The sequence below is a fragment of the Nerophis ophidion genome, linkage group LG11, assembly GCF_033978795.1.
Source record: "Nerophis ophidion isolate RoL-2023_Sa linkage group LG11, RoL_Noph_v1.0, whole genome shotgun sequence".
Taxonomy (NCBI): domain Eukaryota; kingdom Metazoa; phylum Chordata; class Actinopteri; order Syngnathiformes; family Syngnathidae; genus Nerophis; species Nerophis ophidion.
In genome coordinates, this window is record NC_084621.1 from 48,762,208 (window position 1) to 48,780,264 (window position 18,057).

At 38.8% G+C, this 18,057-nt stretch overlaps 1 protein-coding gene across 1 annotated transcript in view; it reads right to left on the reverse strand.

Moving 5' to 3' along the window:
- The window catches only part of LOC133561441 (doublecortin domain-containing protein 2-like), a 63,766-nt gene extending 50,597 nt beyond the window's left edge, over nucleotides 1-13,169 (reverse strand). The window contains exons 1-2 of the mRNA XM_061914734.1: nucleotides 12,715-13,169; nucleotides 5,884-5,938 (exon numbers count right to left, since the gene is read on the reverse strand). Of these exons, the coding sequence (XP_061770718.1) occupies nucleotides 5,884-5,938; nucleotides 12,715-13,004 (345 nt within the window). The 5' untranslated portion in view covers nucleotides 13,005-13,169. The remainder of the gene's footprint in view (nucleotides 1-5,883; nucleotides 5,939-12,714) is intronic.
- Between the last annotated feature and the right edge of the window lie 4,888 nt (nucleotides 13,170-18,057).

The following is an 18,057-nucleotide window of genomic DNA, read 5'->3' on the forward strand; positions in this document are numbered from 1 at the left end:
CACATACCAATCGTTGGTTAGAAGGCGATCGCCAAATTTGTCCCGTGCAGCTGTCTGTCGTGATATGGCTCAATAGCTTCAGTTTCTTTTTCAATTTCATTTTCGCTACCTGCCTCTATACTCCAACCATCCGTTTCAATACATGCGTAATCTGTTGAATCGCTTACGGCGCTGAAATCCGAGTCTGAATCTGAGCTAATATCGCTATACCTTTCTGTGCTATCCACCATGTTTGTTTCTGTGTGATCACGCTGTGATGTCACAGGATATAACAAGTAACAGGACGGGTGGATATAACGATGGTTAAAATAAGGCACTTTGAAGCCGTGTTTCGGGATATTGCATGATGGGTAAAATTTTGAGAAAAACTTAAAAAAAATAAAATAAGCCACCGGGAACTGATTTTCATTGGTTTTAACCCTTCAGAAATTGTGATAATGTTCTCCTTTAAAGGCCTTTATGAGTCCTCTTGGGTTTCTGAATTCACCATAGAAACATATGTCTACATACTGTAACTTAATCTGTGATTTTTAAGGAAATCTGGCACAAAACGTAATAACAAATGTAAACAGGAATACACATTTTATATACACTGTTGATTATTTAGTAGTATAATCTTTACAACAGGTGTCTCTGAGCTATTTGTACTTCAAGTCAAGTCAATTTTATTTCCATAGCATGTTTACAACAACTTTTAAATTGAACCAAAGTGCTTTACAGGTTAAAAAAAGCATAGAGCAACAGAAACAGAAAACAAACAAAGAACATAAACAAAGAATGAGCTGAACAAATTAGTGCAAAAAGCAATACGGTAAAAGGGGTCAAATAAAAAGTAAAAAAAATGCTAAATAAAAATCATAGTAATGAAAAGTGCGAAAAATAGAAAAAAATAAACTAAAGCGAAGGGGTGAGGTGGTAGGACTAGAAATGGTGGCCTAGTGGGCAGACTCAGCTCAAGTCAAAGGCAAGCGAGAAGAGGTAGGTCTTAAGAAGGGTTTTGAAAACCCCCAAGCTCTGGGCTGACCTAATGTGGAGCGGAAGGCTGTTCCAGAGCTTAGTGGCGGCACAAGAGACCCCTGCTTAGGATAAAAAAAAATATTTGTCACATAAAGAACATATTGGATTTATTTATGGAAAGTGCTTAATGTTAATATCCATCAACTAACAAAAACTATGTCAATTCACTTTTTAAAGTGGCTTCACTCCAGCATGTACAAAAGAACACATGTTGACCCTATTTTTCTCATAAAAAGTAAGGATAAGAATTAAGCTGCCACCTATTCAGACAGCTAAGAGTTCTTGACACTGATTGAGTCAATCAGCCAGGTTAAAAGGGATGGGGGTCCTTTTAGAGGATTAGCTCCATTAATGTTAACAGGGAATCAAGTACCACAAAAGTCAATTTTGATGGCTGACGAAAGAACAAATCAAGAACATGAGGAACATTTTCCTATCAGTTGCGATGGTAGGTAAACAAATTACTTAGTCGTAGTGCTCAGACCTGAACAAGAACCTGCACTGACTACGTGTTTCCTCCAACTAGCCAGTTTGACCACAATGCGAAAACAGTTAAACTAAATTGTCAACACATCATTAATACATTGATTATCATAACGAGGCCTGGGAAATATGGCCTAAAAAAAACAAAAACTCTGATTTTTTTCCCCCAAAATTGTATTTACGATATTGATCAGATTTTTTTTTCACCTACTTTTTAAAGAACCGGTTTAAAACAAATTACAGAAATGATTAAAAAAAAGTGTTTTCTTTTATTTGATCAAAAACTGCTAGTTTTTAAATTACAGTGCATACACTACATCTAACTCTGAGAACAATTCTAATTTGAATCATGTTGTTCTTCTCAAAACAACTCCTGGCATATGAGCGACAGGAGTTGTTGAGGATAGGGGAGTCAGTACGGTCATGTGAACTTTACAATGCAAGAGATTCGGATTAATTTTTCCGTGCTAACCTACCCGAGTGCTTCCGTTGGGTGAACGCGCCGCAGCCCAGGAAGCGGAAACGCCAAGGAATGCGATCCGGCCGACTGGTAAAAGTGAAAGCTTGGTTGGCACATCCTGACGCGGTGAAGATCTCTGCACTTCCCCTGGAGTACAGCGACTGTTTTGGTCGCTATTTGTCGCGGCGGGCGCTTCGACTGGTCGGGTCTTGGTTGGTGCCAATCATCGGACAGCGGGAGGATCCCTGCACGCTGGGCCCTCTTCGCTCATCTCACCGGGGATCAGGTGGCGTGTCCCTGGCTAATCTTCGGCCGCTGAGCTGGGCACCGCACATGGCTACAACAACGTCTACGAGGTGTGAAGTGAAGTGAATAATATTTATGTAGCGCTTTTCTCTAGTGACTCAAAGCGCTTTACATAGTGAAACCCAATATCTAAGTTACATTTTTAAACCAGTGTGGGTGGCACTGGGAGCAGGTGGGTAAAGTGTCTTGCCCAAGGACACAACAGCAGTGACTAGGATGGCAGAAGCGGGGATTGAACCTGCAACCCTCAAGTTGCTGGCACGGCCACTCTACCAACCGAGCTATACTGCCCACTCGTGTGCACTCGTGAATGCGAGATCCGTGATGAACAAGACTTTTGATCTCCACTTTTTCGCATCACACTCTTTGGATATTATGTTCTTGACAGAAACCTGGATTGGCACCAGTGAGTCTGCTCCTTTTTCAGAGCTATTTCCCCCAGACTGTACTTTCATTAACACGCCGAGAACGAGCGGTCGTGGCGGTGGTTTAGCTATTGTTTTAAAGGAAAGCGTTCATCACAAGGTGATCATGGAGTGCTCTTTTCCCTCCTTTGAACTGAGCTGTTTTGAGCTGTGACTGACTGATACAGTATTTTGTGCTGTAATTTACAGACCACCAAAGCACAACAAAGACTTTATCAAGAACTTTTTGGACTTCGTGGCTTTTAGTCTGCTGCGATATGACAAGATTTTAATTGTCGGGGATTTTAATCTACACGTTTGTTGTCCTTCTAAACCCATGGCAGGAGAGTTTTTGGACTTGATTGAAGGTTTTGAATTTGAAGTGGCGCTGGACCTGCAATGTTCATATAGCATACTTGCCAACCTTGAGACCTCCGATTTCTGGAGGTAGGGAGGAGGCATGGTTGGGGCGGGAGGTGTGGTTAAGAGGGGAGGAGTATAATTCACCAACTCGAGTATTTCATATATAAATATGTATGAAATACTTGACTTTCAGTGAATTCTAGCTATATATATTTATTTTATTATATATATAGAAATAAAAGAAATAGTTGAATTTCTGACGGCACCTATCAAATACACAGTAATAAAAACAACAGTTGTTCTACTAACTGTACTGTGCTTGCTGGTAACTAAAAAAACAACAACACTTACCTTTCACTATTTGAGTAACCTTTGTTCTGCCATTTGCGTATTGGCGAGCGATCTCCAAGTCCGGGAACATATATCACGGATTTGTTGTAGACATCCGCAAATCAGAACGGGATGTTGTTTCCAGCTATCAGCACAGACATCTTTGTCTCAGCCAGAGGTGGGTAGTAACGCTCTACATTTACTCCATTACATCTACTTGAGTAACTTTTGGGATAAATTGTACTTCTAAGAGTAGTTTTTATGCAACATACTTTTACTTTTACTTGAGTATATTTATAGAAAAGAAACGCTACTTTTACTCCGCTCCACAGAAACACTACTTTTACTCCGCTCCATTTATCTACATCCAGCTCGCTACTCGCTACTTTTTTTTAATTGACCTCTTAATGCACGCTTTGATTGTTTTGATTTTGTCAGACACATTCAAAGTAGGATCTACGCATGCCTGCGTTTCACCAATCACATGCAGTCAGTGGTGACGTTGGACCAATCAAACAGAGTCAGGCGGTCACGTGACTGTCACACGTCGAATCCGACTTAAAAAAGTTGAAAAACTTGTTGAGGTGTTACCATTTAGTGGTCAATTGTACGGAATATGCACTGTACTGTGCAATCTACTATTAAAAGTTTCAATCAGTCAATCATAAGTGTAAAGGAAAATAAAAGTGCCGCTCCATCGCGCCTGCGCTAACAAAATAAGAGTCTCCGAAAGCCAGCGCAAACAAGCGAGCAAACTACGGAGTTTGCCGCCAATGTATTTATTGTAAAGCGTATAAAAACGAATATGGAAGCTGGACAAATAAGATGCCAAAAACCAACGACTTTCATGTGGTATTAGACAGAAAGGAAGAACCTTTTTTCTCCTTCATTTGAAAACGTGGACGTTATCAGCACTATACTGTCTGATTCCAATCAATGCAAGTCATCAGAATCAGGTAATACACCAACCTATATTCTTGTCGTCATGAAAGATAGGAATCTATGTGTTAAACATGCATGTATCTTCATTAAAACACCTTTAACATGTCAACAAAAACGGCTAAATAAATAAATATAAATTATATACTGTATATATAAATGTATGTATATATATATATATATATATATATATATATATATATATATATATATATATATGATATGTGTGTATATATATATATATATATATATATATATGATATGTGTGTGTATGTATATGATACGTGTGTGTATATATATATGAGGTAGATCACCTCGACTTGGTCATTTATTAAGTAATTGATTAACATTGAAAAACTTATTGGGGTATTACCATTTAGTGGTCAATTGTACGGAATATGTACTGTACCATGCAATCTACTAATAAAAGTTTAAATCAATCAATCAATCAATGCCTACTGAGCCTATGGTGCTGTTAAGTTATTGTGGCTCACTTTGCCTTATTTTTTTTATTTTAATTGTTTTATTATTTAATATATATTATTGTTTTAGTTGCTTACGAGATATTCCTGGCTATGAATTTGCTCATTGCTATTTTTATGTTTTTGTGCATTACTTGTTGCCGTCAACATTAAACGAACAGGTTACTCATCAGTTACTCAGTACTTGAGTAGTTTTTTCACAACATACTTTTTACTTTTACTCAAGTAAATATTTGGGTGACTACTCCTAACCTTTACTTGAGTAATAAATCTCTAAAGTAACAGTACTCTTACTTGAGTACAATTTCTGGCTACTCTACCCACCTCTGGTCTCAGCATAAGTTACACCATCGGGTCTCCATTTTGCGAGGTGGCCCATAATACTGGGTTGTGAACAATGCTGCGCTGCGGACGCTTTGTGCTTCGCTGACCATTCATGGCTGAGTATATCCATTAGGCTACCGTGTTCAATGGGGAAGTCTGTTCAACAAAATTTACAGCCAACATACCTCTTCCCCTTCGAACTCTCCTGGATAAACTGAAATTCTTGTTTCCAATCGTTCTGGAACTTGCAAGCGTATTTCTTAATTTTGCTTGTCAACGGTGTAATATATTGGGTTGGAGTCAATAACCAGGCGGCGTGATGAAGTTACGTCTCTTTACTGTGGGCTTCAGAATAGACTCCCTAATGCATGTTCCTTGACTCCACTTAAATGTAGAATATATGTAGAATATATTTACATTCTATTGTACTGTATTGTATTGTATTGTATTCTATTATATTCTATGTACAGTAGATGGCAATATTGTCCTGTTTAAGAGGGTCACAACATTGCTGAGTCAGGTTCTCATGGAGCTGGAGGGAGCGTGGCCTCCAGCTCCGCCTGAATTTCGGGAGATTTTCGGGAGAAAATTTGTCCCGGGAGGTTTTTTGGAGAGGCGCTGAAATTTGGGAGTCTCCCAGAAAATCCGGGAGGGTTGGCAAGTATGTCATATAGACATGACTTTTGAACACATTTTGAGTGTGTGCTTGTCAATGCATTTAATAAACAAAGACAAATACAAAATAAGTCACTTCAACAATACTTTTTGGCTGTACCTGAAATGGAAGATTTTTCAACATCCTCTTCTTTCTGGAACCAATCTGTAAATAACTACAAACAAAAGATACTAATAATTAGCACAAAATCATAGTATTTGTTTTTATTTTTCTCAAATATTGTTGTTTTTGGTGTAAATATGGTGAGAAACTCAATCATTTATCATAAATAAGGTGCACATAAGGATGAGATACAGCTGTGCAGTAAAAGCATAATATATTATTCAAGTTAAATCGTCATCTGAGTGTATTCTGCCATGGGCTTAAAGTCTTCATTTACAGTGGAAGAAGCCTGGTATGCAGGAGGAAAGATAATGCATTACATCAACACTGCAGGTGAGTTAACCTTATGAACCTGTTGGCCACATCATTAGGTACACATGCACTGACGATTAAGAGCTGTATTAAAAATATGGCTTTACATAGGATGCAATAGTCATAGGTTGCCACTGTGTGTGGTATGCAGTGGTGTTTATTGTGATCACTGTAAATGCTTGTTTACTGCTGTGAATTGGTTCCGGTTCTGACAAATTACAAAACCCAAAACCAATGAAGTTGGCACATTGTGTAAATCGTAAATACAAACAGAATACAATGATTTGTAAATCATTTTCAACTTATACTCAATTGAATACACTACAAATATGAGATATTTAATGTTCGAACTGAGAAACGAAGTTTTTTGGGTTTTTTTGCAATTAATCATTAACTTACAATGTAATGGTAGCAACACATTGCAAAAAAAAGTTGGCAGAGGAGCATTTTTACCACTGTGTTACATGGCCTTTTCTTTTAACAACACTAAGCAAAACCTGTGGGAACTGAGGAGACCACATTTTGAAGCTTTTCAGGTTGAATTCTTTCCCATTCTTGCTTGACGTACAGCTTAAGTCGTTCCACAATCCGGGGTTTCGGTTGTCGTATTTTAGGCTTCATAATGAGCAAAACATTTTCAATGGGAGACAGGTCTGGACTAGAAGACGGCAAGCCTAGTACTCATACTCTTTTACTACAAAGCCACGCTGTTGTAACACATGCAGAATGTGGCTTGGCATTGTCTTGCTGAAATAAGCAGGGGTGTCCATGAAAAAGACGTTGCTTGAATGGCAACATATGCTGCTTCAAAACCTGTAAGTACCTTTCACCATTATTGGTGCCTTCACAGATGTGTACTGTAAGTTATCCATGCCTTGGGCACTAATACAGCCCCATACCATCACAGGTGCTAGCTTTTAGATAGTTGCACATAGAGAAGTCCGGATGGTTATGTCCCTCTTTGGTCCACAGTTTCCAAAACAATTTGAAACATGGACTCGTCAGACCACAGAGCACTTTTCCACTTTGCAACAGTCCATCTTAGACAAGCTCGGGCCCAGCGAATCCAGCGTCATTTCTGGGTGTTGTTGATAAATGGCTTTCGCTTTGCATGTAAAGTTTTAACTTGCACTTACAGATGTAGCGGTGAACTGTAGTTACTAAGAGTAGTTTTCTGAATTGTTCCTGAGCCCATGTGGTGGTATCCTTTACAAACTTTTGATGATATTATGGACCTTAGATGGTGAAATCCCTAAAATCCTTGTAATTGCTCGTTGAGAAATGTTATTCTTAAATTCTTCAACAATTTGCTCACACATTGTTCACAAAGTGGTGACCCTTGCCCCATCCTTGTTTGTGATTGACTAAGCATTTCATGGAAGCTGCTTTTATATCCAATCATGGCAACCGCCTGTTCACCTGTGGGATGTTCCTAATAAGTGTTTGATGAGCATTCCTCAACTTTCTAAGTCTTTTTTGCCAATTGTGCCAGCTTTTTTTTAAACATGTTGCAGGCATCAAATTCTAAATGAGCTAATATTTGTAAAAAATAAAGTATACCAGTTGGATCGGAAAGTATCTTGACTTTGCTGTTTATTCAATTGAATATAGGTTGAAAATGATTTGCAAATCATTGGATTCTGTTTTTATACAACGTGCCAACTTCTTTTGTTTTGGTTTTTGTAAATTCCGTGAAGTCCCAAATTTAATAGCTTCTTAGCTGAAAAAAAGAGCCTGTTTCCAACATTTTAAACACATTTTTACCGTTACAACAACCTGCTAAACCAGGTGGTGTCCCCAGTGCAGCCCAGGGCCATTTGTAGCTGAAGATCAACTTTTTTCGGCCCGCAGCATAAACTGATACTGATTACTAATAGTAATACTTGTGTCACCATTATTTTAATAGAGAGCTGACAAAAATGTTGGTTTTGTCTGTATATATTATATATAAGGTCTGTTTCTAGCAACTTTTTACAATATAAAAACATTAAAAGGACTCCTGCATACATTCAGTACGTGGCCCTTGGTGGAAAATGTTAGGACAGCCCTGCTCCAGACATGAATGAATAGGAATGTCAATCTACAACAACTCACAACTCACCTAGTCGTCTAGTGGGGACGGCCAAATGGGACAATATTAGATAAGTACATAGTTTTTTTTATATAATTACTTGAATGTGACATTAATTAATTATTTATATTTATTGTTTCTTTTAATATTGCTGTTGTTCATTGCAGAAGAGATAGCTCTTTTTGTTTGAATAGGGTAGATCAGTGGTTCACAAATTGTTTTCACCAAGTATCACCTCAGAAAACATTTGGCTCTACAAGTACCCCCATAATGACCAACATTAAAATACAGTAGCATAGTAGACCTAAATATTCATTAAAAACGTGGCAGAGGTTTTATTTAACTACTATATTTAACATTTTGTACACTGTTTTGTCTACATTACACACTGTTGGAACAGTAACACTGTGTTTGAAAATTTGGATTCTTTGGCGTACCTCTGTATCAGGGGTGTCAAACGTCAGGCCCGCAAACAGGTTTTATCTGGCCCGCGGGATAAGTTTGCTAAATATAAAAATTGGCCAAAATTTTTGAATGAAAGAAACTGCTACCATGAATTGATTAACGTGGACCCTGACTTAAACAATTGGAAAAACTTATTCCGGTGTTACCATTTAGTGGTCAATTGTACGGAATATGTACTGAACTGTGCGTTCCAATCAATCAATCAATCAATCAATTCAATCAATCAATCAATGCTGTTCTAAATGTGTCCACTAGATGTCGCAATAGCAATTCTTTGAATCTTTGTAGATGATGGAACATATGTAAAAAAAAAAAAAACATAAACCACATGTTAGTGCACCAGTCAAGGAAAATGCGGAAATCACACAAGTAACATCCTGTAATTTGATTTTGATATTATTCTTTTATCTTGATGGATTGAAAATTAACACTAAAGAGTTGACTGATTAACATTATCACGTAATTTATTTAGAAAATATTGTCAGACAAATAAAGGTATAGTAGTAGTACTATTAACCGCAACATGCAAGTGTAAAGAAAACCCAACAACATTATGATTTGTACATTTTCAGAATGTGCTTGTTCTGAAGTTTTCTTCATTTTTAAGTTATCGTGCCGCGATTTTACCAGTGCGGCCCACTTGGGAGTAGATTTTTCTCCATGCAGCCCTCATCTAAAATTAGTTTGACACCCCTGTTCTAGATGGAGCCCACACATGTGGCATGCGTACCACAGTTTAAAGGCCTACTGAAACGCACTACTACCGACCACGCAGTCTGATAGTTTATATATCAATGATGAAATATTAACATTGCAACACATGTCAATACGGCCTTTTTAGTTTACTAAATTGCAATTTTAAATTTCCCGCAAATTTCTTGTTGAAAACGTTGCGGAATGATGACGCGTGCACGTGACGTCACGGACTGTCAGGAAATATTAGCGCTGCACCACTAGCGGCTAAAAGTCATCTGCTTTAATTGCATAATTACACAGTATTCTGGACATCTGTGTTGCTGAATCTTTTGCAATTTGTTCATTTAATAATGGACACTATAAAGAACAATGCTGGTGGTGGAAAGCGGTGGATTGCAGCTGTCATTAGCACCGAGACACACCCGGTGTTTCTTTGTTTGTTGTGAAGCAGAGCGGTCAAGCGAACATGTTTTCTCTACGTCAACCAGCATGTTTTTGGATGGGAAAATTGTGATATATATCTTACCGGAGACATCATTGGATTATTCGTCGTCCTGCAGCAGCTGTCAAAAAAGGCAGCTGTGAGCTTGGCTCCTCGGCTTCTCTCTGAGACATGGCGTGTTCACCGCAGCCATCCGACCTCAAGGTATGTCTTTACAATCTCACTAATAAACACTAATAAAACAATAAGCATATAAGGATCTTCCACAATTATCCTAGTAAATGTGTCTAATTACATCTGAAACGCTCACACTGCCGCCGGCCGGAGCCATCTCTTATTTTATTTATTTTTTTATTTTTTTCTAGTCCTTCACTATCAATATCATAATTCACAAATCTTTCATCCTCGCTCAAATTAATGGTGAAATTGTCGCTTTCTCGGTCCGAATTGCTCTTACTGCTGGAGGTTTCCATTATAAACAATGTAAATATGTGTGGAGCCCTGCAACTTGTGACGTTACGCGCACATACTTCCGGTAAAGGCAAGGCTTTTTTATTAGCGACCAAAAGTTGCGAACTTTATCGTTGATGTTCTTACTAAATCCTTTCAGAAAAAATATGGCAATATCGCAAAATGATCAAGTATGACACATAGAATGGACCTGCTATTCCTGTTTAAATAAGAACAATCTCATTTCAGTAGGTCTTTAAGAATATTAAATGTAGATGTTTTTTTGTGTTTTAAATAAACTGGATAAAAAAAATCTTTGAATAGTTAATTCAATCATGAAATGTAATTATGAAAGAATGAATTAAATCATTGAATAAATAACAAATTAAATCATGAAATAATTAAATCTACTTTTACATTAAAAAAATCAATAACACATTTAGGTTTAGTCACGTGTGTAATAATTTAGCGCAGGGGTCTCAAACTCAATTTACCTGGGGGCCACTGGATGCAGAAACTGGGTGAGGCGGGGCCACAAGAAAAGATTTCTTAAAAAAATCTAACATGCAATTTTTAATGAATTCACCTTCAATGAATTGCTTTCCCGCCCTATTAGGGAGGGTGGGAGCTTGGGGGGTTGGTGGTTGGTGGTTGGTGGTAGTGTGGGTGTGTCTATTGTAGCCCGGAAGAGTCAGGGCTGCATGGGATTCTGGGTATTTGTCCTGTTGAGTTTATGTTGTATTACAGTACGGATGTTTTCCTGAAATGTGTTTGTCATTCTTGTTTGGTGCGGGTCCACAGTCTGGCACATATTTGTAACAGTGTTAAAGTTTTTTTTACGGCCACCCACAGTGTGACTTGTGTAGCTGTTGACCAAATATGTCTTGCAACATCACTCATGTGTACTGCTCAGCCAAATGTAACAATCCAATAGGCTTGCACGCTGTCTGTACAGGATTCAGAGGGCATTAAGAACAGTGCCTTTGCGGCATCCCCTGAGTATTGTTGATTGGGGAAAAGTCGGAAGGGATTACCAGAGAATGGATACCCTGATATTAAGGGGACTCCCGTGAAACTTGGGAAGGTTGGGAAGTATGACGCTTTCAAGTTCTGTTCATATTAAACTCGCGGGCCGCACATACATTATATTTTCATATCAAAGTGCGGCCCGCGGGCCAATTGCCGCATGTTTGAGATCCGTGATTTAGCGAGTTATTTACTTATTAAATTTTGTCCCATTTGGCCCTCCAGAGGGGTAAAACATGCCTGCAAAGTTGATTTACTGCTGCAGCACCAGTGGCACAAATCTCATTATCTCCAACAAGGGCTCTCTTATAATTAGGCCACCGCAAAGCACGCGTCTCTCCTGATCTTATTTGCTCAAAGCTGCGAATCACTTGCACGGATGCGACTGAAGCCAGAAGACGCGCGCATACAGTGGGGCAAAAAAGTATTTAGTCAGTCACCGATTGTGCAAGTTCTCCCACTTAAAATGATGACAGAGGTCTGTAATTTTCATCATAGGTACACTTCAACTGTGAGAGAAAGAAAGTGAAAAAAAATCCAGGAATTCACATTGTAGGAATTTTAAATAATTTATTTGTAAATGATGGTGGAAAATAAGTAGTTGGTCAACCATTCAAAGCTCTCACTGATGGAAGGAGGTGTTGGCTCAAAATATCACGATACATGGCCCCATTCAGTCTTTCCTTAACACGGAACAATCGTCCTGTCCCCTTGGCAGAAAAACAGCCCCAACGCATGATGTTTCCACCCCCATGCTTCACAGTAGGTATGGTGTTCTTGGGATGCAACTCAATATTATTCTTCCTCCAAACACGACAAGTTGAGTTTATACCAAAACGGATACATGGATGATACAGCAGAGGATTGGGAGAATGTCATGTGGTCAGATGAAACCAAAATAGAACTTTTTGGTATAAACTCAACTCGTCGTGTTTGGAGGAAGAAGAATACTGAGTTGCACACCAGGAACACCATACCTACTGTGAAGCATGGGGGTGGAAACATCATGCTTTGGGGCTGTTTTTCTTCTAAGGGGACAGGACGATTGATCCGTGTTAAGGAAAGAATGAAAGGGTACATGTATTGTGAAATTTTGAGCCAAAACCTCCTTCCATCAGTGAGAGTTTTGAATGGTTGACCAAATACCTATTTTCCAGCATAATTTACAAAAAAAAAAAAATTAAATTTCTACAATGTGAATTCCTGGATTTTTTTTCACATTCTGTCTCTCACAGTTGAAGTGTACCTATGATGAAAATTACAGACCTCTGTCATCATTTTAAGTGGGAGAACTTGCACAATCGGTGGCTGACTAAATACTTTTTTGCCCCACTGTATGTTATGGGCAGCTCAGAATGTTACTTACTCTAACTTTTTAAACCTCTCCCGGCCAGCGGCGACATACTGCTCCCCGCTGTGAAGGCTGTCCAAACAGTCCACTTTGTGTCCTCCGCGCGGCGTGTAGATGTTCCTCACCGCGCCAAAAGGCGCCTGGATGCCGCCCGTCACTTCTCTCAGCAAAGTCTCAAAGGTGCACACTCTCTTCTGGTTGATAACAATCCTTCGAGCCTCGTAGAAAGGGTCACCATTGCGGTACATGAAGACGTTCTTCACCACAGGCTGAGACAAAAAGTTGGGCTTCTCCGACCCCATCATTTGGTGCGTAAAAGTATTACGCACGGTTTTAAAGCGGGTTTCTTTATGATCCAGTGTAATCCGAAGCACAGGGTAAGGGATTCCAAGCCATCAGAAGAAAATGTTGAACATTTCCATCTCGACCAAACCAAAAATGTTGTCACTTCCCAGAGCTCTGTGTCCTGGCACTGCTGCGCCAAAAAGGAGCTCTACTTAAGAGGCTGCCTCTCATGGGAGCTCGCCTATCGGGATGTAGCCATGGGAACACGCTGTATTTCCCAGACACAATCAACAGGTAGCTGCAAAGATTTAGCTCGACTATCAGCAATTAATTGATTGCATTCTTTAATATGCGTGCAGAAAAGTAAAAACAACAACAACAACAGCAACAAAATAATAATAAACTGTTTTGTGCTCTGTGGAAGCAGCCGAAAACGCACAAACACGATCAGCATGTCTGGTGTTTAGATTGCTTCTCTGCAGTTTTAATTGGGCATCAGGAGACCCAGTGGAAAGCATAGGTGCTAGGGACATCGTGTAAAAGTAGAACAAAAACATGTTTGCAGCACAGCTACAATTAGATCTGCCCGTTATGTTCTTTAAAGGCCTACTGAAATGAAATCGTCTTATTTAAACGGGAATAGCAGGTCCATTATATGTGTCATACTTGATCGTTTCGCGATATTGCCATATTTTTCCTGATAGCATTTAGTAGAGAACATCGACGATAAAGTTCGCAACTTTTGGTGCTGATAAAAAAGCCTTGCCTTACCGGAAGTCGCAGACGGTCACAAGGGTGAGGGCTCCTCAACTCCTCACATTGTTTTTAATCAGAGCCTCCAGCAGCAAGAGCTATTCGGACCGAGAAAACGACAATTTCCCCATTAATTTGAGCGAGGATGAAAGATTTGTGGTTGATGATATTGATAGCGAAGGACTAGAAAAAAAAAAATAATAATAAAATAAAAAGCGACGGCTCCGGGTGGCGTCAGTGTGAGCGTTTCAGATGTAATTAGACACATTTACTAGGATAATTCTGAAAGATCCCTTATCTGCTTATTGTTTTAATACTGTTTTAGTGAGATTGTAAAGACATACCTCGAGGTTGGATGGCTGCGGTGAACACGCAGTGTCTCAGAGAGAAGCCGAGGAGCCATGCTCACAGCTGCCTTTTAAACAGCTACTACAGGAGGACCAATACTCCAATGATGTCTCCAGTAAGATATTTATCACAATTTTCACATCCAGAAACATGCTGGTTGACGTAGGGAAACTTTTCGCTTGACTGCTGTGTGTTAAAAACAAAGAAACAGTGACTGTGTTTCGGTGCTAAAGACAGCTGCAATACACCGCTTTCCACCACCATTGTTCTTTATAGTCTCCATTATTAATTGAACAAATTGCAAAAGATTCAGCAACACATATGTCCAAATTACTTTGTTATCATGCGATGAAAAGAGACGACTTTTAGCCGTAACTGGAACTGAGCTAATATGTCCTGACAGTCCGTGACGTCACGCGCACGCGTCATCATCCCGCGACGTTTTCAACAAGAAACTCCGCAGGAAATTTAAAATTGTAATTTAGTCAACTAAACCGGCCGTATTGGCATGTGTTGCAATGTTAATATTTCATCATTGATGTATAAACCATCAAACTGCGTGGTCGGTAGTAGTGGGTTTCAGTAGGCCTTTAAAGTTGCCAAGGAGCGCATTTCAATTCAAGCACCATGAATTACCATGAATTGATTAACGTGGAACCCGACTTAAACAAGTTGAAAAACGTATTCAGGTGTTACCATTTAGTGGTCAATTGTACGGAATATGTACTGAACTGTGCAAACTACTAATACAAGTTTCAATCAATCAATCAAAAGCACCCATGACTCTCCTTTATAGATGCCCTCCCCTCACCTTATTTCGACCACGACCTCGTTTAGCATCCAGAAATGGATTTATGTCCTTTTGCCACACTGATGAAATCACCCACTTCAATTCAATTACTACATTCGGACAACAGAAATTGATTATTGCACACTAACCTTATTGGTCGAGGAACACATGCAGTTCTAGCCTGTAGCCACTTGATGGAGCCAGAGTTGTGTAAATACGTTTTAAGATGCTGCTGCCATATAGTCCACTCGCAAAATTACAAATAAAAGCAAATGTATAATTACATTATTACATGAGATCAATATGTGAAAAACAGAAAACTCACAAAAACAAAATCCGTCATTATTTACAATGTATGTTTTCACTTAATATTAGGAAAGGTCATATATTTACAGGTTTTGGAAAACCTACCTACAATATTAACATTTAAATCATCTAAGTAGGCAACACATTTTACTAATATATACAGTTTTAGCATTATAACAAACAGCCTATCTTGCTAAAAGTCAACTGTAGGTTTTCCCTTTAACTTTTATTATGTCTGCAATTGAATACTATTCTAATAGTCCACTTTTATTTTTATTTATTTTTTGATTATTCGAATAGCCAAACAAATATTGTTTATGATCTCATGTAAATGTTTGAGTTTAATGTTATTTTCCTCTTGATTTTGAATAAAAACCTGTAGTGACTTCAATTGTAACATCCATCCACCCCATCCATTATCTACCGCTTATTTCCTTTGGGATTGCGGGGGGGCACTGGTGCCTAGCTCAGCTACAATCGGACGGAAGGCGGGGTACACCCTGGACAAGTCGCCACCTCATCGCAGGGCCAACACAGATAGACAGACAACATTCACACTCCCATTCACACACTAGGGCCAATTTAGTGTTGCCAATCAACCTATCCCCAGGTGCATGTCTTTGGAGGTGGGAGGAAGCCGGAGTACCCGGAGGGAACCCACGCAGTCACGGGGAGGACATGCAAACTCCACACAGAAAGATCCCGAGCTAAGGATCTAACCCAGGACTACTCAGGACCTTCATATTGTGAGGCAGACGCACAAACCCCTTTTTCCACTGTGCTGCCCGTCATTTGTAACAAAATACACTAATTACTGAGAAACTAATTATTTTGCTTCATTACACAAACTATGTAACCACAGTAAACAAATCAGTAGATGTTCTGCATTACATTCAATGTAAAACATATACTGCAATGAGGGGGGCGACCTGTCCAGGGTGAACCCCGCCTACCACCCGAATGCAGCTGGTATAAGCTCCAGCATCCGCCACGGCCCCAAAAAAGGGACAAGCGGTAGAAAATGGATGGATACTAACCGTATTTGTCGAGGAACACACACAGTTCTAACTTGCAGCCACTTGATGAAGCCAGCGTTGTGTAAAAAATGTTTTTAAGAAACTGCTACCATATATTCTACAGGCAAAATTTCAAATAAAAAAACACACACAAAAAAGAAAACACATATACAATTACATTACTACATTAGATCAATACTTGAAAAACAGAATACTCACTAAGGTGAAATCTCTCATTATTCACTATGTTTATTTTCACTTGATATTATAAAGGTTATATATTTACATATATTTAGTTTTGGAAAACCTACTTAAAAGATTAAATATATATTTTTAATAATATAAGTGGGCTATATGTTTTACTTATGTATACCTTTTATCATTGTAATAACCAGCCTCAGCTACAATCGGGCGGAAGGCGGCGTACACCCTGGACAAGTTGCCACTTCATCGCAGGGCCAACACAGAAAGACAGACAACATTCACACTCACATTCACACACTAGAGCCAATTTAGTGTTGCCAATCAACCTACCCCCAGGTGCATGTCGATTGTAGCTGAGATAGGCACCAGCGCCCCCAGCGATCCCAAATGGAATAAGCGGTAGAAAAATGGATGGATGAATGGATGGATAACCGGCCTATCATATAAAAAAAGTATTTCGCTAAAAAATCAACTGTAGGTTTTCCCTTTAACTTTTTTTATGTCTGTAACTGAAGAATATTTTAATAGTCCACTTTTATTATTATTTTCTCGATCATTCGAATAGCCTGACAAATATTGTTTACAATCTCGTGCACATGTTTGAGTTTGATGTTGTTCGTACATTAATTTTGAATTAAAACCTATATTGACTTAAATTCAAACAAAATAAACTAATTACTGAGAAATTAATTATTTTACTTTACTGCACAAACAATACAACCACAGTAAACAAAGTAGTAGATGTCCGGCATTACATTCAATTAAAAAATATATATATCTGTATCCGGAATTGCTAGTGATGAGGTGGTGACCTGTCCAGAGTGTACGCCACCTTCCGCCCGAATGCAGTTGGGATAGGCTCCAGCACCCCCCGCAACCCCAAAAGAGACAAGCGATAGAAGATGGATGGATGGACTGCTTGGGTCATTTACAATGCATCCGGAAAGTATTCACATAGTACTTCACTTTTTTTCCCCCACATTTTGTTGTGCTATATAGCCTTATTCTAAAATAGACTGTGTCCATTTTTGTTCTCAAAATTCCACAGACAATACCCCATAATGACAATATGAAAAGGTTTTTTCAAACAAAATCACATGTACATAAGTATTCAATACTGTATACTTTGTTGACAAACCTTTTGCGGCAAAAAACAACAACAAAGTGTTTTAAGCACATTTCATTCAAGAAAACTAATTGTCCAGTCACAGCGTTGAAACTGGAAAATAATATTTCTAGGGTACACCTATTAATGATAAAATATCATATCTTTCTGCGATTAATCGTGATTAATTTTGAGTTTAGTATAAACAAACTGTGATTAAAGGGGAACATTATCACAATTTCAAAAGGGTTAAAAACAATAAAAATCAGTTCCCAGTGGCTTGTTGTATTTTTTTAAGTTTTTTTCAAAATTTTACCTGTCCCGGAATATCCCTAAAAAAGCTTTAAAGTGCCTTTTTTTCGCTCTCTGCGAAGACACTGTTAATTTTCCTGTGACGTCATACAGTGCTGCCAATACAAACAAACAATGGCGAATACGACAGCAAGATATAGTGACATTAGCTCGGAATCAGACTCGGATTTCAGCGGCTTAAGCGATTCAACAGATTACGCATGTATTGAAACGGATGGTTGTAGTATGAAAGTATTGAA